At 44.5% G+C, this 23455-nt stretch overlaps 1 protein-coding gene across 5 annotated transcripts in view; it reads left to right on the plus strand.

Moving 5' to 3' along the window:
• The window catches only part of TULP4 (TUB like protein 4), a 132888-nt gene that overhangs the window by 95153 nt on the left and 14280 nt on the right, over window positions 1–23455 (plus strand). For all 5 annotated transcript variants that reach the window (XM_084777527.1, XM_084777528.1, XM_084777526.1 and 2 more), the window contains 6 exons: window positions 82–262; window positions 2438–2572; window positions 9588–9754; window positions 15207–15431; window positions 16201–16435; window positions 19451–19595. In XM_084777527.1, the coding sequence (XP_084633653.1) occupies window positions 82–262; window positions 2438–2572; window positions 9588–9754; window positions 15207–15431; window positions 16201–16435; window positions 19451–19595 (1088 nt within the window). The remainder of the gene's footprint in view (window positions 1–81; window positions 263–2437; window positions 2573–9587; window positions 9755–15206; window positions 15432–16200; window positions 16436–19450; window positions 19596–23455) is intronic.

Consider the following 23455-nt stretch of genomic DNA (forward strand, 5'->3'; position numbering starts at 1 on the left):
TGCATGTATTTTGTCCTCCTAAAACAAGCTGAGATTGAGATTTACTCCTACTTGTTCAAGGGCCCTGCTCTTTGGTTGCAGGTGTTGTTTGGTACAGCAGATGGGCAGGTGATCGTCATGGACTGCCACGGCAGAATGCTAGCCCATGTCCTCCTGCATGAATCCGATGGCATCCTCAGCATGTCCTGGAATTACCCCATCTTCCTGGTGGAGGATAGCAGTGAGAGTGACACAGACTCAGATGATTATTCTCCTCCCCAAGGTAACCTCCTCACTGGCCCTTACTTGTATTGGATTTGGCAGAAAGAGTGAGATCACTTGCAGGTCCCTTACACATAGCTCTCCAGCTCACTGGAGAAACTCTTATGCTGAAATGCCATGGAACTGGCTTCTCTTTCTCTGATGAGTCTGCCCTGCTATCCTCCTCCCAGTGTCACTGGCTGAGGTGATTGCATTCCACAGGCTCAGGTTTTCCTAGACTTAAAACAAGACGTTTGCCTCCTCATGTCCCTAGGGTTTTGTGGGACTTAGCTGCTTAGCAGGAATAGATTTTCATTGCCAATGAAAAATTGTGTGCTATTAATATAACTCAATACGTGGTATGGCCAAATCCCCAGCGGTTTGAAAGCCGGTGGCTTAACTTCAGTGTATAAACGATCCGCTCTGCCGTTCTAGAAGGCAACAACTGGGGAGTGCTAGGTCCGTTGTCTGAGGAGGAGTGCTCAGCACCCACAGCTCCACTGAGGGGGCAGCTGTCTTGTGCTGGTGGACACAGCTTGATAGAAGTGTTGGCCATACTTCTGCAGCCTCAGAGCAATAGCACCCATTTCTAGGAATGCAGACAGCTTGTCTTCAGACGGAAATCCTGTCTGTAAGCAGGGTCCAGATTTACTCATCATTATTTTATTAGAGGAAGAAATAGGGTGCGAAGACCGAGGTTATAAAGTGAGTCAAATGTTGATCTGAGGCAGCGGTGTGTCCCTGACACTTCCCCAACTAGGGTTGACTACTGAGAAGCAGTAGGGTGACTTAGGGGTAGCACACACTTGCCTTTTAGATGTACTGGTATTTGAGTGCAGAGGTAGTGTGATGCAATGGCTTAAGGGTGAAGAAAAGGATGCAGTGTGGGGTTGCCCAGCTGGCCAGTGTGTAGGCCACTCTGACTGGCTGCTGGAGATGAGTTCAGTGTGACTGTGATGCCTCAGAAGCTTCCGAAGAGTTCTGACCATCCAGGCGTTCAGAGAGATTTTTACTTACACATTTTCTAATTCTCTTACTTTATATGTGTGGATGTTTTGCCTGCATCTCTGTCTGTGCACCACATGCATGCAGTGCCTGCAGAAACCAAAAGAAAGCAGCTGATCTCTTGGTGCTGGACTTAGACGAATAGTTGTGAGCCACCATGTAGATGCTGGGAATCAAACCCAGGCCCTCTGGAAGAACAGTGAGTGCTCTTAGCCACTGAGCATCCTGACATTACTTTCTCAAGTAATGTGTGGGCGAGCTAGCTCATGGCCTGCTATACAAGAGCATTCCCACAACTTCCCAAGCAGAATTCCCCTATGCTGGTCATGTAATCCACACATGGTAAAGTACATTATGAATCACACCTGAGCTCTGCCCTCTGTGTAAATTTGGTGTCGCCTGTGGTTAAAATCTTAAGGAACTAATACTGGCTGCCATGGCTGCTTATTGCCTCTCACAGTCAGTGAAGCTTTGTACTCTGTGCATTGGACCCCAATTAAAACATGTTCTATCCCATTTACCACCATTCTTTATGTCACACAACATTTAAATAATTTACACTTAGTATCAGAAGAAACGCACAGTACATTAACATACACATTAATAAACTCACACACAGCATCACTCTCAGTTACCTCTGAGTCTGCGTTTCCGACATTTTCGTTCCTGCTAACCATGCCTGTACCCTACGTACTGTGTGACCCCTGCATGCTGTAGTGCTCGCTTCACTTGGCAGAGTGTGATCTATACTATTAGACAACTTTTAGTGCACTGTGGATAGTTTGAATGAGAATAGCCCCCATATGTTTGAATACTGGATCCCCAGCTGATGGAACTGTTTGGGAAGGACTAAGAGGTGTGGCCTTGGAGAAGGTATGTTACTGGATTTGGAATTTGAGGTTTCAAAAAACCCACTCCATTCCCAGTGAGCTATCTTTGCCTCTTATGCGTAAAGATGCAAGCTCTTAGCGCCAGGCCTCCCTCCCTGCCCTCCAGCTTGCTAGCTCTAACCATCTGCAACTGTGAGCCTCAAATTAGATGTTTTCTGTTATAAGTTGCCTTAGCCATGGTATTTTGTCATGGCAATAGAAAAGTAACTAGGTCAGGCATCATGACACAGTGCAGCCTTAGACGCCTGGATCAGGTTGTGTACTCGTTGCCTGCTTTTCACCTGGCCCTTGTGTCTCTACAGATGGTCCTGCAGCCTACCCCATCCCTGTGCAGAACGTCAAGCCTCTGCTCACTGTCAGCTTCACCTCTGGAGACATCAGCTTAATGAACAACTATGATGACTTGTCTCCCACTGTCATCCGTTCAGGGCTGAAAGGTACAAAATACACGGCTTCTCCTAACCCCACAGCTGGAACCTGTGCACATCTGCCCTCCATGCTGGTGCTATGCCCAGAGTAGCTGTTGGGTTCTCTCCTGAGTGGTGACCTTTCCTGGGCTTACTGGAGTCCCTTGACAAGGGCTCATCTTAACAGGTCTGTAGCTGCTCTTAGGTTGAGTAGGCATTCCTGATTCCCAGGCTGCGTCTTAACCTTCTCCTTCCTCCACTCTCACAAGGGTGGCCTGCTGTTGATTATACTTACATCTGACTGTCACTTTACTCAGGTGGCAGCACCTGCCACTTCTGAGGCAGCAGATGGTACACAAGTTGTTCCTTACACGGAAGCCGTTAGAGTTTTGGCAAGCTTATTAAGGAACTGATGACTGTGAGTAGAGTTACCTGAAAAGACTGTGGCAGTTCCAGACGGTCATAGCATGAAGGGTGGTGACAAGTGCTAGTACCTTTCTGTGAGGAAACGTTACCACAAGTCAGAGCTACTGGGAATGTTCTGCTCATGCAGTTGAAGATTACTAAAGGCATACTGACCTTGGTAGGATTTTGGGCGGGGGGAATTAACTTGCCTCTTTAGGGTTCATTGGGACAAAGTAGAAAAAAATTAAAAGTCTAAGTGTAGCCTGGTTCTGGTCCTTGATAGTAGAGGAACTACTGTCATCTGACTGGGGGGACAGATCAGACCTTCTGTGCAACAGGCTCCTGTCTGAAGCTGGCCCTCATGGGTATTGCCATGGCAGCAGCTGCTGCTTCTCTAGACTCTGCAAAAACACCACGGGCATGACGAGCCATGTCTGTACACGTCACACTTGGCAGCAGTGGATTGCCCCTGTCTATACTACTGCATGTCCCTAAGTCTATTTTTAAGCAAATTGTACTCATTCTAAAGTATCCCAGTTTGCTGTTTCAGAACTGCATTTGGAAGGTATTATTTAGTCTATAAGCTCCTCCAGGACAGAAACTATGCAAAGTCTGTGTTCATACCGCAGATAGTCCTTTAAGAGTTGAGTAAGTATCTTTCTGTTGCTGGCAAACTTAAATTCTTGTGCTTTTCTGTTCGTTATTTTCTGAATGTTCTGTCTTCCATTGAGTTAAAAATAGGGCTGGACGTTTTAAATTTCTACATGTATCTCCAATCTAAAGTTCTGTTTTTCTTCACAAATTCTATTTTTAAACTTTTAATCATAGCTGCTGATTTCCTTAGATCTACCTCTAGTTGTGGAATCCTGACTTTTATTCTCTATCAAATATCTGGTTACAGTTAAAATAATGGAGTTACCAGTCCACTCCTGTTTATTCTTACAGATTCTTTATTGTCTTTCACCTCCTTGCTCATGGAAGCGCTTGCCTTCTTACTCACCTGTGTGGTATCACCTGTCTAGCTCTCGGTCAGCTCCTTGACTGTTGTTTGTTGTGTCTGTCAACACCTCTAATATGTTCTCCTCAAGTGCATTATGGGAATAGGAAAACAATAAGTGACCCAAATTAATCTTTTTAAATGTGTTGTATTTTTAACTCCATTGGTTTTTTAAAAAATAAATTTAGCCTTATAGTCATTACCAATGAGAATTCTAAATCTGATCTGCAATGTTTTCAGTTATTTATGGTATTGTAGCTGGAGATAGTTGCATATGTGTGTGCTGTGCTGTCTCTTCATTTCAGAAAGTTAGATTCATATGTGCTAGTATCATCCACTAGTTGGTGTAATAAGTAATATTTTTCCTACCTTGGTGTCAGGATATCTGTTTCCAATCTGATATTAAAGTAGTTTAGATTTTTACATGTGGTATGAGCAGCAGCAATAGTTCTTTGTTTATAAAATTTATTTTTACTCTATTTCCTTATGGTCTGTATTAGAGAATAATGGGAAGAAACAAACACTGTGAGACCAGAGATGCCACAATTGTCACTTTATGGCAATGCTGTAAGAGAGATGGTGGACAGAGGCACTGAGAGTGTTCAGATTTGGCAACTCAAGGTGACTACAGATGCTGAGACCTGGTTCTTTGGAAAACAGTCTTGAAGGCTGAAGGGTCTCTGATCCCTTGGTCTTTCTGTTTTTGAAATGGGGACTTTTATGGATGGGTCAATGTAGATGTGTTGCCACCTTCCTTGTATAGCTTGTCTCTGCCCACCTGTTCCCTAGAGGAGAGGGAAAATAAGCCTCTTGTAATGAAAGTTTTGGTTTCCTTGTTAACTCAGTTATGTTAAGTAAATATGTTTTTGTTTTAATCCCAAGTGTGGGATTTTAGTTTGATAATTGTCTCATGTGGTGTGTGGTCTTTGCCAGCTGGTAACAGCCTGCCTCCTGCTACAAGGAGAGGGGCATGGTCTAGGACTCCGAGGAAGAAAAATAGGAGAATGCAGAGAAAGAAGGTGTAGTGCGCGTGGTGGTGGTGGGAGGCATAGCATAGCAGTCTGGAGGCACCAGAGACTGCTGTGGCAGACACAGAGAAACGTTTCAACGTGGTGCCTCAGAAGAGACCACTTGCTGCCTTTGCTGTTGACAGAGATTGTTATTTCCCAAAAAGAACCCAATTGTCCCTAAACAGCTGGAAGAAGTAAAGGGGTCTGTGCCCCTTCTTGTAAAAGTAATTTTATTCTCTTGGCTCAAGGAGGCTCACTGCCTCCTCCTGCTGACCTAGGCCTAGTCCTGGAAGCTTCCAGCCTCCGTACACTCTAACCTATGCCTAGTCCTGGAAGCTTCCAGCCTCCGTACACTCTAACCCAGGCCTAGTCCTGGAAGCTTCCAGCTTCTGTACACTCTAACCTAGGCCTAGTCCTGGAAGCTTCCAGCCTCCGTACACTCTAACCCAGGCCTAGTCCTGGAAGCTTCCAGCTTCTGTACACTCTAACCTAGGCCTAGTCCTGGAAGCTTCCAGCCTCCGTACAATGTAACCTAGGCCTAGTCCTGGAAGCTTCCAGCCTCCGTACACTCTAACCCAGGCCTAGTCCTGGAAGCTTCCAGCCTCCGTACACTCTAACCCAGGCCTAGTCCTGGAAGCTTCCAGCCTCCATACACTCTAACCCAGGCCTAGATGTTTTCATCTCTGAGACTTACTGCTTAGTTAGCTCACTCTAATTTGTTCTCTCTGAGCTCTAGGCTGGTAAAAAGGAGATAAAGGCATCAGTATTGCAAATAAAATAGACTTTAAAACAAGCTTCCACAGCCTCTTTTTTAAAATGTGTATGTAGGTGTGTGCATGTTTCTGTATGTATGGACGCCTGAGAATAACCTCCAGTGTCATCTTCTGAACTAGTATCTGCTTTGAGGTAGGGTTTCTTATTGGCTGAGTGCTCCCCAGTTAGACTCTGCTGGCTGGCCAGTGATCCGAGGGACTCACCTGTCTCGGACACCTCTCTAGCAATGAGATTTCACCAGCATGCCCCATCATCATACCTGGCAAGTACTTGAGATCTGGGCACTCAGGACTCTGGTAATGATGCTTACAAGGCAATGCTTGACTGGCTGGGCTATCTCCCCAGCCTTTAAAAAAGAAAAGAAAACCAAACAATAAAAAACTTTTTTTTTTCCAAGACAGGGTTTTTCTGTGTTGCCCTGGCTGTCCTAGATTCGCTTTGTAGATCTAGCTGGCCTTCAACTCACAGAAATCCACCTCCCTCTCCTTCCTTGAGCTCTGGGATTACAGGTGTGTGCCAACATGCCCAGTGACAAAAACCTTCTTTATGAAAAAAAAATCTTAAAGAGAACACTTTTGGGCTAGAGAGATGGGTCAGTGGCTAAGAGCACCACCTGCTCTCCCAGAGGTCCTGAGTTCAATTCCCAGCAACCACACGGTGGCTCACAGCCATCTATGGTGTGATCTGATGAAGGCAGAACACTGTATACATAATAATAAATCTTTTTATTAAAAAAAAGAGAAAACTTTTTTAAAAAACATTTTTTCTATGATTTTACCATTATACAGTTACTAAATTAGTTATTTCCCCCATCACTCCAAATCCACATGTGTATATGTGCACACACACATACATGTATCTCTTAGTTAATAAAAATAAATCAACTGTTTACCATAGAAAACTGACCTCAGACTCCCAGATCGTGCTACAGTGTGTATGGATGGCACCATTCTTTTATTGCTAAGCCTTGGCCACCTCTTTTTCAAGGTCCATAAGATCTGCTTATGGACTGTTCTAGTTCTTTCTGTTGCTGTTTTAAACACTGAATGAAAGCACTCAGGGGAGGTAAGGTTTATTTGGAATGTGTTTACAGGTCACTATCCATCACAGAGGGAAGTCAGGCACATGAAGCAGGAAACTTGAAGGAATGTTGTCTGGTGACTTGCACACAGGCTTCCAAAAAGACCCAGAACAGCCTGCCCAGGGAATGGTGCCTCCCACAGTAGGCTGGGCCTTCGCACTTACATATTAGTCAAGAGAATCTCCTACAGACATCTCCGAGGCCCATCCCTGACAATTAAAGATAACCAGGATGAAGAGAATAGTATAAATCTGTTTTTCTTTGTGTAAAATGCAAAAAGGCCCAAATGCCCAGACCCGAAGTCACGAGAAAAGTAGGTGAAGCGTGGTAACAGACCACCTAGGTGCTTTGTAGCTGCCAGGCCAGGCCCTGCGCACAAGAGCTGCAGCAAGAGCAAAAGGGGCTTCTGCAAACAGCATGTAGTGACTGCGTCTGCATTATATTCCAAATCACCTTCTCAGATTTAATAGGAATCTTGAAAGGAAGCATTGAAAACTGTTTTTAAAGTGATTAAGCATAATTTATTTTTTTTTAAATCCGAAAAGAAATGTTATGTCCCAGTCACAGGTAGGCTTCTGCTCTCTTTATCTAACGATCAAATGAGTACTTTGCTTTTATTCTTGTTTCCTCTTCAGTTCGTGACTGTGTCACACTTTAATCCAGGAACTGTGCCCCTGTACAGAACTTAGTACCTTGGTTGCTTTTCCAGGTTAGTTTTTCTTAGTTGTCAGGGCTTACTGAGGTGACTGAGTGGAGCACAGCTGGGCCATGCTGAATCTCAGAGAAGCCAACACTTGCTGCTGTATCCCTTGATGGTGCAAGTTCTGTCCTTGCCAGAACATGAGGTGGCTATGTTCTTAAGGGGTTTGTGCTTTTGAAGAGAGGTCCTTACCTTTGCAGATGACAGCTCTCAGTGTGTCTTTTCACCTGCATCAGCGATGTTCCTGGGCTTTTTTCATAAAGACTCAGACTCATTCTCACCTCTACACACAGAATCGCTTGAGTTCTCAGCACGGGCGTGCCTTAGTTCTGAGCAGTGTGAAGGCATGGTGCAGCCAGGCCAGTGCTGCAGAGGCAAGAGCTTGCTTTCTAGTTTTTAAATCCACTTTGACAAAATTCACAGAATCTCAAAAAAGACAAGGGGAAAGAGTGCACAGATGATGAGCCTTGGGAACACTGCCATCTTTTTCTTCGCCATCTCACTGGTGCTATCAGGGACCATCCTGTTGCTGCTTTACTGGGACTTTCTCTACTTTCTTTGTGCACAGAATGCTATTATCCGGAGAAGGCCATTTCAATTCATGATGACGACCAGTCTTTCTTAGAGACACGTCTGGCATCAGGTGTTTGGAGCACACTGCCTTTTAGGTTTCCTCTCCTGTTGTATTGAACATCTTGTTAACCAGGATATTTGCTTGATTTTTAAAATTACTTCTTGTCTTCTGGTTTGAATTTAATTCATATGAGAAATCCTGTTTATTGATGGTTACATGATTTAGGTACTTACAGCCTTTTCTGTTCTGTTTAAAGCTGGTGAGCTTAGCTCTCTGGTTTCTGCTCTGTGCTGACTGAATGAGAAAGCTCCCGGGGGCTGACTTGCCTCAGGGAATGCTCTCCAGCTTCTCCAGGTGGGAGAATTCTGGTGACTACAGAGTGCCCTGGCACTCAGAATCACTCCCATCGCATGAGGTTTGATCACTGTATTCTAGCCCTGGGTTCTAAACTCTGTGGCCTTCGATGATTTAGTCTAACCTCTCTACAAAATGAATCTATATTTCAGAGAGCTATGCAACTAGTTGATGGTTTTAAGGCATTGAGTGAAGGGAAAGAGCTGTAAATCTTATTAGTACTAATAGGTTATCTATCTGCCTATCATTTGTATCAGTCAGCAAGAGATAAACAGCTGCTCATCCTAGGCTAAGACAGCATTTACTGGCCATTTGTAGGTGGGCATCTCATTTCTAGTATGAAGACTCCTCTGCTCATGCTACCTGACACTCAGCAGAAATGCCTTTGTTCTTTCTCCCACATTATTGTAAGTGTCCAACAAAAGTCAGAGCTCTCCTGCACCACGTGCATCCAGTGGCTATGGGCTGATGGTGCCCAGACATCAACTAGTAAACTTGGGGTTTGCCTTGATTTACTTTTTAACTGCAGAATTTATAAGTAAACTCTCCTAGTCACCTGTGGGCATGAGGAATACCACAGTAGGAAAGCCCTTGTAGGAATGGCTCAGCCTAGGTCTCCCCACAGTAGGAAAGCCCTTGGAGGAATGGCTCAGCCTAGGTCTCACCTACTTAGGAGCAGTTCACAGTTTTCCTGTGGGAATGATGGTACTGGAGGTAGATAGTGACACTCCAGCATTATTTGGTTTTACACTGTGTATTTATGTGTATATCTCTCTGTATATACTTTAATAATTAGATCTTGCTGCCTAACGCAGGCTGGCCTTACACCTGTGATCCTTTTGCCTTAGCCTACCAAGCAGCTGGGATTGCAGGCACACGATACCATTCCTGGCTTTAGCATGTCTATATACTTAGATTTGATTTCACCTTGAATTAACCATGTTCCTGAGGAACAGCAATCCCCATCCAAATAAATACCTGTTTTTAGTTGAGTAGTATTATTATCCTGTACAAAATGTACCTTTGTGAAAGGAGAAGGAAGAGTCATGATTGGCTTTGTTCAGGAGCTCTGTTTTAAGCTACTGAGGACACTGATGTGGCTGTTGAGATCTGGGTCCTCATGCTAACCGACCCTTTTGTGTGGTTTCAGAGGTTGTGGCTCAGTGGTGCACACAGGGAGACTTGCTGGCAGTTGCTGGGATGGAGCAGCAGGCCCAGCTCAGCGAGCTGCCCAATGGTCCTCTTCTGAAGAGTGCCATGGTCAAGTTCTACAACGTTAGAGGGGAGCACATCTTCACGCTGGACACACTTGTGCAGGTGAGGACGCTTGAAAATGCCCATGGGTGGCTAGTTATTTTTATTATAATTACCTTTGCAAGCTCTATTTTAATCTTTTTCCCCCATCCATTGGTTCATGGCCTATAAAATAGGAAAATAGGGAAGAAAACAGTTTTTACCTTTTAACCAAAGTGCTTTATTCCAAAACAAGTAGAGAGTAAATACAGGAATCTGATTTTGATACAGCCATGTAGAGGAAAAAGCCAAGGAAGAATGAATTCTAGGTCCTCACACATTCGTTTGTAAAGGGGAAGGAGTTTTTCCTGTACAAAATGAAGTTTACAAGAGAGAAATAGAAACATAGAATTGAATAGACCTCTAAAGTAGATCTCAGAGGGCTGTATTAGCCTCTGCGCTTAAAGACTTTGCTAAAACAAAGAGTGAGGGAAAGGCTTGTCAGAAGCAAGGTAAGACAAGGCCATGGTTTGCCCTGGAGCCTTTTCCACAAGAGTCTCTAGCAGTTCATCTTCCTCATCCTGGTGAAGACAAATAGAAGTTCCCTGTCTGTGGCAGCATCGTTTCCTGTTTGTGGGAGTTACTCTATATGCCTCTTGTGAAGGGACTCACGGGGGATTCGTCTTTATTTCTCCCTAGTTCTTGTCATTCAGCATGATGCCCTCTGTGTCCATCTGTGTTACAATGCAAAGGGTGAATTTGCCAGCCTTTTGTGGCTAAATAAGTTTTATTATGTGAACGTAACACGCTTTATTTGCCTTCTTACGCACCTTTGAATATTTGAGTTCCTTTCATTTTTGTCTGTTGTTTGTTTTGTTTGAGACAGAGTTTTTCTTTGTAGCCTAGGTTGGCCTAAAACTTGATATGTTTCCAGGCTGTTCTTGAAATTGCAGAGTTCTGTCTGTGTTGCCCAAGTGCTTGTATTAAAGGCACACACCACCACCCCTCTCTGACTATTGTAAATAATGCTGCTATGAACACGACTGCGCAAATATCTCTTTAAGACCCTTCTTTAAGTTCTTTTGGATATGTACCCGGAAATTCACTTCTTGGTCATGTGATAGTTTTTAACTTTTACTTATGACCTACCATTTTAGAATCACAGTTTCTCTCTGTCCTCGCCTGTGTTTGTAATTTCCTGGACCTTGTGTTTTTATGTCTTGGCCTTTGGTAGTAGCTGAGTATGAAGCACTATTTCAGCGTGGCTGTGAGCGGCATGGCCTGATACTGTGCTGAGCAGCACTGGTGACTTGTGTACCTTTAAAGGAGTGGCTCTTTGATACTTTGCTCATTTTTTATCAAGCTGTCTTTTTTGTTTATTTGTAGGATTTAAAAGTATCTTTTGATAATATATCTTGTGGGAAAATAAGCATGTACATTTTGTTCACTGATCAGTCCAAGCATAGCTGATGTTTTGGGAGGGTACTGTGTGGTTGGCATAAGCCTTTAAGTACCACAGTGTAGGAACTAAACAAGGAGACAGATCTCTACTCCCCAAAACCTGAGAAAACAGTTACAGGAAAATACATCAATAATTATAGATATACACTCTAGATTTTGAACTAGAAATGTCTTCCAAATGCTGATAAAAGGAGTAATTAGTGCGACTTGCTTTTTATGGGAATTTTTCCATCTCTGGCAGTCCCCTCTCTTACCTCATTCAGAAATGTTTGTGCAACCTGAGACACCCCTACAGTTTCCATGGCTCTTTGTAAAGGTGCAGCACATTGGAAAGATGTGTGTGGGCCAGTGCCTGTCCTTTAGTGCTGCGCACTAAAATGGAACACCTGAGGGATGAGGTTCTCTGAGTGTCAGAGCTTAACCCAGAAACCAAGTCAACCTCACCTCAAATCTCAGTGGTTATTTTTACTGACTTTGAGCTAGAAGTTCAGCCAGATGTGTGGATGGGGATAGTCAGGAAGAGGGACTGTCATCAGAAAAGAGAGTAAGCTAATGACAGAGATCCCCAGTCAGACGTGTGCATGGGGATAGTCAGGAAGAGGGACTATCATCAGAAAAGAGAGTAAGCTAATGACAGAGATCCCAGTCAGCGCAGAGAGACCGTAGTTGAAGTGAGGCTGGAGTGAGTGCCAAGGAGTAAGTAGTGAGAAAGACAAGAAGGACATATCCATGATTTGATAGTAGAATGTGGCCCTCAATTAGTGAGCAGCACATGCAAAGGACATAGAATGTCATAAAGAACCATTTAAGGGAGGTGTGGCAGCTTGCAGGGTAGCAGTTGAATGTAGACATTACAAAACTTGATTTGGAGGTTTTATGCTTGAGTGATCTTATCATAATGATGGAAATTATACTGTAAAGTAGTTTTTTCCAATCCACCAGTGTTTATGGAGCCATTCATATGTTAAGTGTTGTCCTAGAGCAGTGGTCCTCAACCTTCCTAATGCTGAGACTCTTTAATACAGCTCCTCATGTTGTGGGGAACCCCACCCATAACATTATTTCATTGCTACTTCATAACTATAATTTTGCTACTGTTTATGAATTGTAATGTAAATATCTGATAGGCAGAATGTTTGATATGTGGCCCCAAAGGCTCATGACCCACAGGTTGAGAACCACTGTTTCTAGATTCTGGAGATGTCACTGCAATAGCTAAGATAAAGAGTGAGCAACAGCATTTTTTTTTTTGAAGTAGTAAAATATCTGAACTTTAACTGTGTAATCTGACAATGTGTGAAGACAAAATAAGGAGTGGGAGAGAATGTGAAACACAGAGATGTGAATGTTTATAAACAACTAATAAGACATTGTGACAGAGAAGAGAAGGAGGAGGAAGAGGAGGAAATAAACAGAAGAACACTGAGCAAGGGCAAGGTGGAAAGTGGGCTTGGGGACAGCATGGTCAGCCTGCAAGACTTGCACAGCAAAGAGACTTCAGCAGGAGCCATGAATGTTTTAAAGAAAGATAACTTTGGATTGACTTCCTGATAAACTGGGGGATGGAAATAGGATGGAAGTAGGATGCAGAAGCCCTTGCTGGGTAGTAAGCTGAGAGGAAATCACGTGGCTTCACAACAGAGCCAGTGGTGCTGCCTCCTCCACCCTCCTAGAGTCAGAAGGAGCGCTGGTGCCTGGAACGAGGACTTAGAAAGGCCAGTGTGGTGCAGGCTAGCAGCCTCAAAAATGAAAAAATGATGGGGACAGTTGCCTGCCTGAACAGTCACCCAACACTCTCTCTAACATTGGAGCCTCTTCTTCAGCCTTCTGGCCCAGTTCTCTGCCAGACTTACCCACTTGCTTACCCTGTCTTGTCAGAGTTTGGCTGTTGACTCTGCCTGCATCTAAGCCTGCCCATTTTTAGGCAGAGTTCTGTCTGTGGCAGAAATGAGGACATTTTGCCCAGTGGCTGGTTTGCCATGTGAAGCCAACTCCATAAGGAGGTTCTTGGAGGTTCTTTGATGCTCCTCATCATCTTTGAGGTCGGCTGGGGGTTGTCAGGAGTTAACTTGTCTTGTTGTCAAAGAATCTTCAGAATAATAAAAACATCTTTAAATGCCATATTCTGTAGGTCAGGATTGTCTCATGGTTTCCTTGCTATATGTAGTTTGTTTTATTCATGTGTAATAAAATGAATATATATGTTTAAAAAAAAAGGTCAATGTAACTTCCAATGAAGGCCTTCTGGACATCATCAAAGTATGACTGAGGGTAGCACAAACAGGACAGAACAAGATGCCGGCTGGGGTCCTTTCTTTCACACTGAAACCACTTGTGCCTTTAGGGAGCTCATGACCAGCTCAGTCCCTGTTACCTTTCAAAGGCCTTATGTCCAAGTAACAGCCGCAGCGTATAACTTTGAGGACGCATCAACTTCTTGGGGATGCACTCAAATGTGCCTGTAGTACAGAAGAGGTACTTTTGTGTTTAATCGGATATTTGTGAATTCAGGACTGAGACATGCCTTATAGTTCTGTCTTAGAGTACCTGTCCCACTGGCATTCCATTCCCTGGGTAGAGAATGTCTTGCGTTTCTTTCTCAGCTCAAAGAAACCTACTTCCAGCACCAACTTGTTAACATGCTGTCTTAACCCTGCAGTGTATAATGCCGCTAGCATGCATTACTTTGATGTCTTACGTGCTGCAAGCCAAAGGCATTTGCCTTGGTTTCCTGAGTTCTCTGATGCCAGCTTGGAGTAGCGCAATCTGCCCTTACTGTGCAGAAGTGCTGCAGCTCTGCTTCTCTGCTCAGACTTTTGCTGGTACATCCTTGTTTGTGTCCCACCCGACCTGTGGATTCTTTCCTGCCATTGGCCAGTGCTGTCTTTGAAGCCTGTTTTCCCTATCCTCTTATCTCTTCTATAAACATGTTTTTGTTGCTGTTCAGCAAAATAGCCTTTATCCATGTGGACTAGGGAGAGAGTGGGGCTCATTGCTTACTGAGTGGCAGGTAGTAAAAGCCCTTAGACTTGAGTTCCTGGATCCATAGCTAATAAATTCATGTTCTTCTTTGATGGGGGAGCTGTGCCCAGCCCCGTGGATAAAAATACAAGATAAACTATCTTCACTCTTGCATTTTTTTATTTTTCAAGTTGAATCCAGGATTAGCTTGACTGTAGGGGCTATTTTAAAGAATTGTCTTTATGTGTTCCCTTTGTCTTGATGTTTGTCACTAAAGGATTGTGAAATTTCTCTTTCAATCTGTCTTTCATATAAAATATCTGACATCTCCACTTGTGATCTCGGAAACCCCTGCACTCCATGCATCTCGATCAGCATGACCACATATCACTGTTTCTTCACATAACCCTGCGGCTCTTTCTGCCTTGCTTGGTTTATATATACCCCTACTTAGATACTACTCTCGAGTTTGGGATTTATTTCAGGTAAAAGAAGTTTCGAACATATGCGTATTTGGATCATAGCATGCGTTTTCAAAGATCCTCATAAACCCCTAGAGTCTCCAGTAGGAACTCGGCTTCTCTCACCCTCCTTTTCCCTAAGAGAAGTCAGCTTGCCGTTCCTGACCCATTGCTGTGAGGAGAGCTGAAAACAGCAGTGATTCTGTTCCTGGGTTGCAGCCATAGAAGGTCCCAGAAGCACCATGGTACTACCTTCCCCTGCCATGCCTACAGCATTCCTACTGACTCATGAAAATGTAGGAGGCAGAGCTAGGGATTAGCCCCCAGCTCATGACTCAGAGCCCCACATTCCAATATTAATTTGACCCTGAAGTGCTGTGTCTCCTGAAAAACTGGAAAGGCCCTGTGTCCTGCCTCTTTATCACCTTCTAATTCATGGGAACCACCACTGGGTAATTTGAGGATCCAGATGACCAGCCCTATGGTAAGAAGTGGAGGTAGGTTTACCCTTAAGCAATTGCCCCTGCTTTTAGGAACCATTTCATACAGAACTAGTATTTTCTGCTGTGCTTTGAAAAACCAATACTCTCAAAACAGTCAAATGACTTGATTTTGCTGAGACAAGTTTAACTATGTACCACTGACCCCTGCAGCGCCCTATCATCTCCATCTGTTGGGGTCATCGGGACTCCCGTCTGCTTATGGCCTCAGGACCAGCCCTGTATGTGGTCCGTGTAGAACACCGGGTATCCAGCCTCCAGCTGTTGTGCCAGCAGGCCATCGCCAGCACCCTTCGAGAAGACAAGGATGTCAGCAAGCTGACCTTGCCCCCTCGCCTCTGTTCCTACCTCTCCACTGCCTTCATTCCCACTATCAAGGTAGAGTCTTGCCTTTGTACCAGACAAGATGGGCTAGAGCACCAGAGGTAATGCAGAGATGTCTCTTTCTCCAGGAGAGTGCCTGGAGATGGCTGCGTGCACTTTGCAAAAACCCATATGTTCATATATATCTGCAGCCTGCCTGGCATTCCTGTTAGTGTGCACAGGAGATTTGCTTTACGTGATGGGCTTCCTTTCTCGTGGCCACCTTGATTATTGTGTGTGTCATCCTGATGATCAAAGGAGCAAAGCACTTAGTACCTGACAGTACACCTGGTGTTCTATGAAGACCCTTTATTTAGTCTTGCCTTCCAGCACACTCTTAGCATTGTTCCCACTTGATAAAGCAGGAATTCCTAAAGGGAAGTAACTGCTTCTAGAGCTGGTTAGGAGTCTAGTCAGGATTGGGTCCAGGCCAGTCCTCAGCTTGCTGTTCTCCCCACTGTACTGAGTGTGACTCCCACATAGTGCAGCTCCCAGCCATCTTTTTACAGACTGTCACCCCGGAAATGCCTGTAAAGAGGCAGCATGTGTAATCTATCAGAAAAGTAGGTGTCCATGTGTCACCAGTTGTTGCATTTCATTGTCCAAAGTGGGACCTCACTTAATGATTGTTTAAAAGCATTCACGGTTTCAAGTCACCATTCTACAGCATGTAGTTGACCTCTGTCAAAGTGGCTATGACAAAAGCCAGTCTACCCTGTGCCTGCTCCTTTTCTTTCTTTCGGAAATTCTAGATCTGCTCTTTATGTCTGTGTCTTGCGTTTAGCCCCCGATTCCAGACCCCAACAACATGCGAGACTTCGTCAGCTACCCATCAGCGGGCAATGAGCGGCTGCACTGCACGATGAAGCGCACTGAGGATGACCCAGAGGTCGGTGGGCCCTGCTACACACTCTACCTGGAGTACCTGGGAGGACTAGTGCCCATTCTCAAGGGGAGGCGCATCAGCAAACTGCGGCCAGAATTTGTCATTATGGACCCTCGGACAGACAGCAAATCAGGTGGGCCCCTTGCTGCGGGCACTGGGACCCCATTCTTGTGTGGTTGTGCACTACTCTTAAAGCCGTGCAAAGACAATACCTGTTCCTGAGACCTGCTTCATGCTGGTTAGTGGAACAGTTTTAGAGTTACTCCATCCCCTGGCTTCCTCCTAAGCGAGCAGTTCTCTAGATGCCCTTGTTGAGAGGTTTTTCACAGCATTCTACATCAGTTCCCAGTTCCCATTCCAGAGAAAACTGTCATCGTAAGCCTTCTGGCCCTGACTGTCCCCCTCTCACAGTCACTGGATAAGCAGCCGTTGAGTACCGGATTGTAGTGCTGAGGTGAGTAGAAAAAATAAGCCCCTGCCTTCCAAGGAGGGTGACAGAATTCGGATTTTCAAGCCTTCAGCCCACCTCAGCCTTACCCTTTTGCCTCTGCCCTGCTGATCCAGTATTAGTTTTCCAGTTAGGTTCTAGTGAAAGTTCCTTACGGATCCATTATAGTTCAGACATGAAACATGGTTTGGTTTTTGTAGAAACCCCGTCTTGGGCATCAGTGCTTACCTCTGTTAAAGGTGCCTGTCTACAGGATCCTAGGCTGAGGCCCTCACAGGAAGGGGATGTGCGGTTCTTGTGCCAGTTAGTTGCCAGTTGAATATACATGTGAGCACGGCCACCTTCCTGTGAGTGCTGCTGTGGAGTGCACACCATGGACCTGTTGTCCATCACCTGCCATAGTGACCTGCTTGGCATACTACAATCCCCATTCTCGGGAGCCTGCCTGCCCTGTGGGGAGGAACCGATCATCTGTGTAGCACCAGACCTTGAGACAACATTGTTTGGATTGATTTGTTTCATTGGTTAATACTCACCACTTCCTAGTGTCGGTTCACTTTCCACCTGTCAGACAAGCCTTTATACCTCAACTGTGTCCCTGAAGCCACCATAGTATGTGTGACCATGGTCTTCTTAGTTCCTAAAGCAGTGGCCATGTTTACCCTCAGTCTCAGATGCTAATGCCAGTACTTTACATGTCTGCCCAACCAAGGTCCTAGGTGTTATCACAGCAACTGTGGCATTGTTCTCGACCAGTGTTGTCATATGAAGTTAAAAGCAATAAGCATTGGGCTAGAGGGGTGACTCAGAGATTAAGAACACTGTCTACTCTTCCAGAGGTCCTGAGTTCAGTTCCCAGCAACCGCATGGTGGTGGTTCATGACCATCTATAACGTAATCGGATGCCCTCTTCTGGCCTGCAAGTGCACATGCAGGCACAGAGTACTCTGTACATAATAATAAATAAATAATCTTTTTTTTTTTAAAGCAATAAGCCTCATCTTTAACATGTGAATGTTGGTCATCTTACTTTATTTTTGACTAGCATAATCAGCTAGTACCAAGGATAGTAAGAACGAGAAGAAGAAATGAGGGTATGTAGTCAGAAAGGAGGGGAAGGGAAAATGGAAAATTGGAGAGCATGGCTTCAGGGGAGAGCTTACTGACTGGAGGGGTGCAGGGCCAGGTCTGTCAGGGCTTGCATACTTCTCACTGTGTATCTTTTTCTCCCAAGGACCTTACCTGCACCAGGCACAACTCTAAAAACCTAGACTGAGAGCGAATATTAAGATCTTTGGGATGAGGGCCTTGTTTATTTCCCCCATGTGCCTGGCTTCCCTCTGCAGAGAGGGCTGCAGCCTCTCAAGGCCAGACTTAGCTGCCTGGCATGCCTGGCTTTCCTTAATGTTCATACTTGCCAACTCACCAAACACAGACTGCTCAGTTGTTAATGCTTCTTTGGGAAATGAGACATTTTATCTTAATATTTTTTATAATAAAGAGTTATAAAGTGAATGCACAAACACCAAGTCAGTGCCCACTTTATGTGATTATCGAGCCCCTTGTGAACCCTGCTTGAACAGAGGACAGCATAAGCACTGGGAAAGTTCTTCCGATTCAAACCTTCGTGACAGAAATAGAAGCTGTGTCATAAAGTACAGTGTGACCAATTGACAATTAAATGAGATATAGAAAGCAGCTCAGAGGATGGAGGGGATTTGTAACCTTAATTTTGTGATTTACTGCTAGAAGATTTCGCCAAGTGTCCTGACAAATAGAATTACCCTAGAATTATCATTGTGGGGCTGGAGATGTAGCTTGGTCTATATAGTGCTTGCCCAGCACACAGAAACCCCAGAGTTTAGTGTGTCATAGCTTGGTATGGTGTGACATTCCTATATCCTCACCTTTCAGAATTAAAAGTAGGAAAATCTAAAGAGCAAAGTCATCCTCAGCTCTGTAGCAAGCTCAAGGCCATCCTGGGACTTGTGAGCAGAAGGTGGGGCTGTGGGGATTGATGGCAGCAGGAAGGGTGGGAGAGTAAGACGGTGGAAGCAGCAGGAGACCTCTGGCATAGGACGTCTACACGCAGTTTTGTGCATGGTCCACACTGTATGTTTTCTTACCCTCTATTTGGGGCCTCTAATCTTCCTTCTGATGGCCAGTAGCAAAGTGACCAGAAATGGCTTCTATATGAAGTACCCACAGAGCACCCCAAAACTACCATTGCAGGTTCTCACTGCCAGAGTCTCCCTTCTGATGCTCTAGTGGGTCAGCTGCACCAGGTGGGATTGTCAGGCTGTAGACAGCGCTGCCTAGAGACCTTGGCATGGACCCAGCTCCAGGATAGTAGTTCCTACAGGCTCGGGCCAGTTGGGCCTTTGCAGGCCAGAAGCAGGTTCCAGGGAGTCTGTGGATGAGCCCTCAGGCAGCTTTTCAGTCTACTTGAGAGTTCCTGCAAGCCTAGGTCTCCAGAGTGTTGTGAGGATCAGCAGGAAAGTTTTTGTTTCCAGCTTTTGATCTAATGAACGCATTAGAATGTTTCCGGGGCACTGAGTTATCATCTGTTGAAACAGCAGTAGTAGAGATTGCCTACTTCTGTTTAGAAACAAGCAGAAGAGAGGTGACCTCTGACCTAATGAGGAAACCACTGAAGTCACCAGGCCTACATAGCAGTGACAGTTGCTTGCTCTCTTGCAGATGAGATCTATGGGAACAGCTTGGTTTCTACTGTGATTGACAGCTGCAACTGCTCAGACTCCAGTGACATTGAACTGAGTGATGATTGGGCTGCCAAAAAGTCTCCTAAAATTTCCAGAGCTAGCAAATCGCCCAAACTCCCAAGGTAACACAGTCAGCTTCCCTTTGTTGTGCCTCTTTGTGACTTGACGTTGTTCCGTTAACACTGACTGTGATGAGATTCTGAACTGCTAGGGTCCAGATTGCTGCTCAGTTCTAGAACCTTTTCTACCCGCATAACCTTTTCTACAACGAGAAGAATAGGAAGGAAAGGAAGGTCATCCTTGCATAGCAGCAAAATCAGCTCCCCTTTTGTTTTCTCATCACTTTTCATTCTGGAAGGTTCGTTCTGGAATAATTATAGCTTGCCTGCCTGCCTTTCTTTCTCCTTCAGAATAGAAGAATGCTAAGGCCTCAAGACTTCACTAGGCTCAGCAGTGAGGGTGGGTGACCTAGAGCAACTGTTGCACTGTGTTGAGACTGTCAAGTTCCATGCCTGTAACACTGTCTGAAGAAGGCAGAGGGCTGGTGTCATCACCTGGAAGAGCAATATCTTCCTGCTCTTGCTGTCATGGCTGTGTCACTAGACAAACAAGACCTACCCATGAGGAGACAGAAGGTCATCAAGACCCTTACTTGTTTACAGTTCACTGATAGCATACAAAATTAAGGTGTAACACCTTAGACATGCCCAGATGGTCATCTTTTATTTATTTATTTTTATTTATTTATATCCACTTTATATCCCAGGCGTAGCCCACTCCTTCCTGTCCTCCCAGTCCCACCTTCTCTCCCCCAAACCTCTTTCTTTATTCCCAGAAAAGGGGAATACCCTTACCCACTCACCCCAACTCATCAAGTTGCACTAGGACTGAGTGTGTCCTCTTACCCTGTGGCCTGGCAAGGCAATCCGCCAGGGGGAAGTGATCAAAAAGCAGGGAGCAGAGTCCATATCAGAGACAGCCCCTCCTCTCCTTACTAGAGGACCCACATAAAACCTGAGCTGCCCATTGGCTACATCTGTGTAGAAGACCTAGATCCAGTCCATGCATGGTCCTTGGTTGGTGCTTCAGATTCCATAGTCCCTTCTGAGTGCTCGTTTGTTGGCTCTGTTAGTCTTTTTGTGGAGCTCTTGTCACCTCTAGATCCTTTTATCTTTCCCCCCCACTTTTCTGCTAGACTACCTATGCCTAGCCCAATGTTTGGCTGTGAGTCTCAGCATCTGTTTTGGACCACTGCTGGGTGAGCCTTTCAAAGGACATTTCTGATAGGCTCCTGTCTACAAGCATAGCAGAATATCCTTAATAGTGCCAGGGCTTGGCTCTCCTTCATCAGGTGGGTCTTGGGTGGGCCGGCCATTGGTTGGACATTCCCTTAATATCTACTACTTGTCTATATTTACCTTTGCATGACTTATAGGCAGGTTGAGTTTTGGATCAAAGTTTTTGGGGTGGGTTGGTGTTCTCCCTGCTCCACTAAGAGTCCTGTCTAGTTAGAGGGTGTCCTCTTCAGTCTCCATGACTCCTGCTACTAGGAGTCTCAGCTATAGCTCCCCTCATGTCCTCCCAGAGGCCTGTTGTGACTTAGGTCTCCAGCTTGTCACCATGATGCTTCCAGCCACGGTTTCTCTTTCTCTGCAGGTCTTATGTCCTTCTACCCCAACTCTCCCGAAGTCTGAGCTCCACCCTCATCTCTCTCTGCACTTCCTCTCCTACCTTGTTCCCTCTCTTCAGCCACTACCTCTGTCATTCTATTTTCCCTTCTGAGTGGCATTTAAGCTTTCTCCCTTGGATCTTCCATGTTACTTACCACAGAAGGGTCAGTGCATTATAGTATGTTTGTCCTGTACTATATGGTTAAAGTCTGCTTATAAGTGAGTACATACCATGTGTGTCTTTCTGGGTCTGGGTTACCTCATTCAGCATGATCTTTTCTAGTTCCATCCATTTGCCTACAGATTTCAAGATTTCCTTGTTTTAATAGCTGAGTAGTATTCCATAGTGTAAATGTACCACAGGTTCTTTATTCATTCTTTGATTGAGGAACATCTAGGTTGTTTCTAGATTCTGGATATTACAAATAAAGCTGCTATGAACGTAGTTGAGCAAATATCTTTGTTGTACGGTGGAGAATCTTTCAGGTGTATGCCCAGGAGTGGTATAGCTGGGTCTTGAGGTAGAACTATTCCCAGTTTTCTGAGAAACCACTAGATTGATTTCCAAAGTGGTTGTACAAGTTTACACTCCCACCTGCAATGGAGGAGTGTTCCTCTTTCTCCACATCCTCACCAGCATGTGCTGTCACTTGAGATTTTGATCTTAGACATTCTGACAGGTTTAAGATGCAATCTCAGACTCGTTTGGAGTCGCATTTCCATGATGACTAAGGACATTAAGCATTTCTTTAAGTCTTGCATTCATCATGACTTCTGTTGCTATAGATTATTTTTTTTTACTATTGAATTTTATATGAATATGGGTGCTATTTAGATTTTTTTCTCAACACAGTATTATGGATATCAGTAGTTTGTCTTTTTATGTTAAAACACTTTATGAGATTATTTCATTATAACAAACATGTCACTTTGTAATTATGTGCTTTCTCAGTCGATTGAGATTTTTAGTCTTCAGTTTGGGACTGTGATAAATAAATCCATTATAAACTTTTGTGCAAATCTTTTGGGAGATATCACACTTATGTTGCTTGCATATATTCTTATGAAAGGAGTTAACTGCTAAGGAGCATTACAAGGTGACTATACCAAGCCTACTTTCTACAACCATGTGTAAGAACACCAGCTGTTTGCATTCTCACCTCCGGCTCTGTGTGGGTATGCAGTGACCATCAGAGTTTGACCCTGGTATCTCCAGGCACTGGGGATGCCGAACTTGTCCTGTGCGCTTCAGCAGTCTGCTTGTTGCCTGTAGTGAAATGTCTGTTTGAATGTTTCCTTCATTTTGTAATTGGATTGTTTTATTGAGTTGTAGCATAGAGAGAACTCCATATAAAATACACATTTTGCTAGGTAGTCCGATATGTGAGGTCCATTATAATCAGTGCTTCTTGTATTGCATTGAGGATATTTCTGTATGTCCTAAGACCGTGAGCATCCTTCCTGAAGCTTCAAATTTTTATTTTTTACATTAAATGAAGGGTAAATAATTATATGATCCAGCTGCTCTAATAATGAAATTCATTGTGGGGTTTTTTTTTTTTTTTGCATCTAAAGTTTGTTTAAAACTGCACATAAAATTATGAGCTTGTAGCATTCTGTAGTGTTTTTCTACTCCCTGGGCAGATGACTTATTTCACATTCTGTCTGGGTATTCTTTGAAGGGCCTGCCACTATGGTGAATGGTGCCCCTTCCTCATCCCCGCCTACCTGGAGCTCTTGCACAGACGCCTGTGCCAGTAAATAGCCTTAGCTTGAAGCTCATCCTTCATCTTCCCATTTCTCTGGGGCTTGAAGTTTCTTACGACGTTTCAAATCAGTATATATCTGGTGCTTTGTGCATTTTTTCCTAATGGACATCATAAACCTTACCATAGATGTTTTCATAGCACTGTCTTTTGGGTAGACTAGTTTTAAACACCTGTTCTGTTTTGGGGGGGGTTGTTTGTTTGTCTGTTTGTTTGTTGTTTCTTGATTTTGGTTTTTGGTATTTTGAGACAGGATTTCTCCGTGTAGCCTTGGCTGTCCGGGAGTCAACTTTGTAGACCAGGCTGGCCTCGAACTCAGAGATCCACCTGCCTCTGCCACCAGAAGTGCTGGGATTAAAGGCGTGCGCCACCCTGCAAACATCTGTATGTTTACATTGTAAATAAAGGAGTAGAGATAGAGCATGGAATCAAAGGCAACAGAAAAGCGTTAGATTCAGTGATTTGACTTAAATGTTATAGGTGGCAGTGTTGAATAACCTGCTAAGATCCAAACTGACACAGGAGTCTTGTAAGTCACAGTGGCCT

The sequence above is a fragment of the Acomys minous genome (assembly GCF_964271855.1).
Source record: "Acomys minous genome assembly, chromosome: 3".
NCBI classification, from domain to species: Eukaryota; Metazoa; Chordata; class Mammalia; order Rodentia; family Muridae; genus Acomys; species Acomys minous.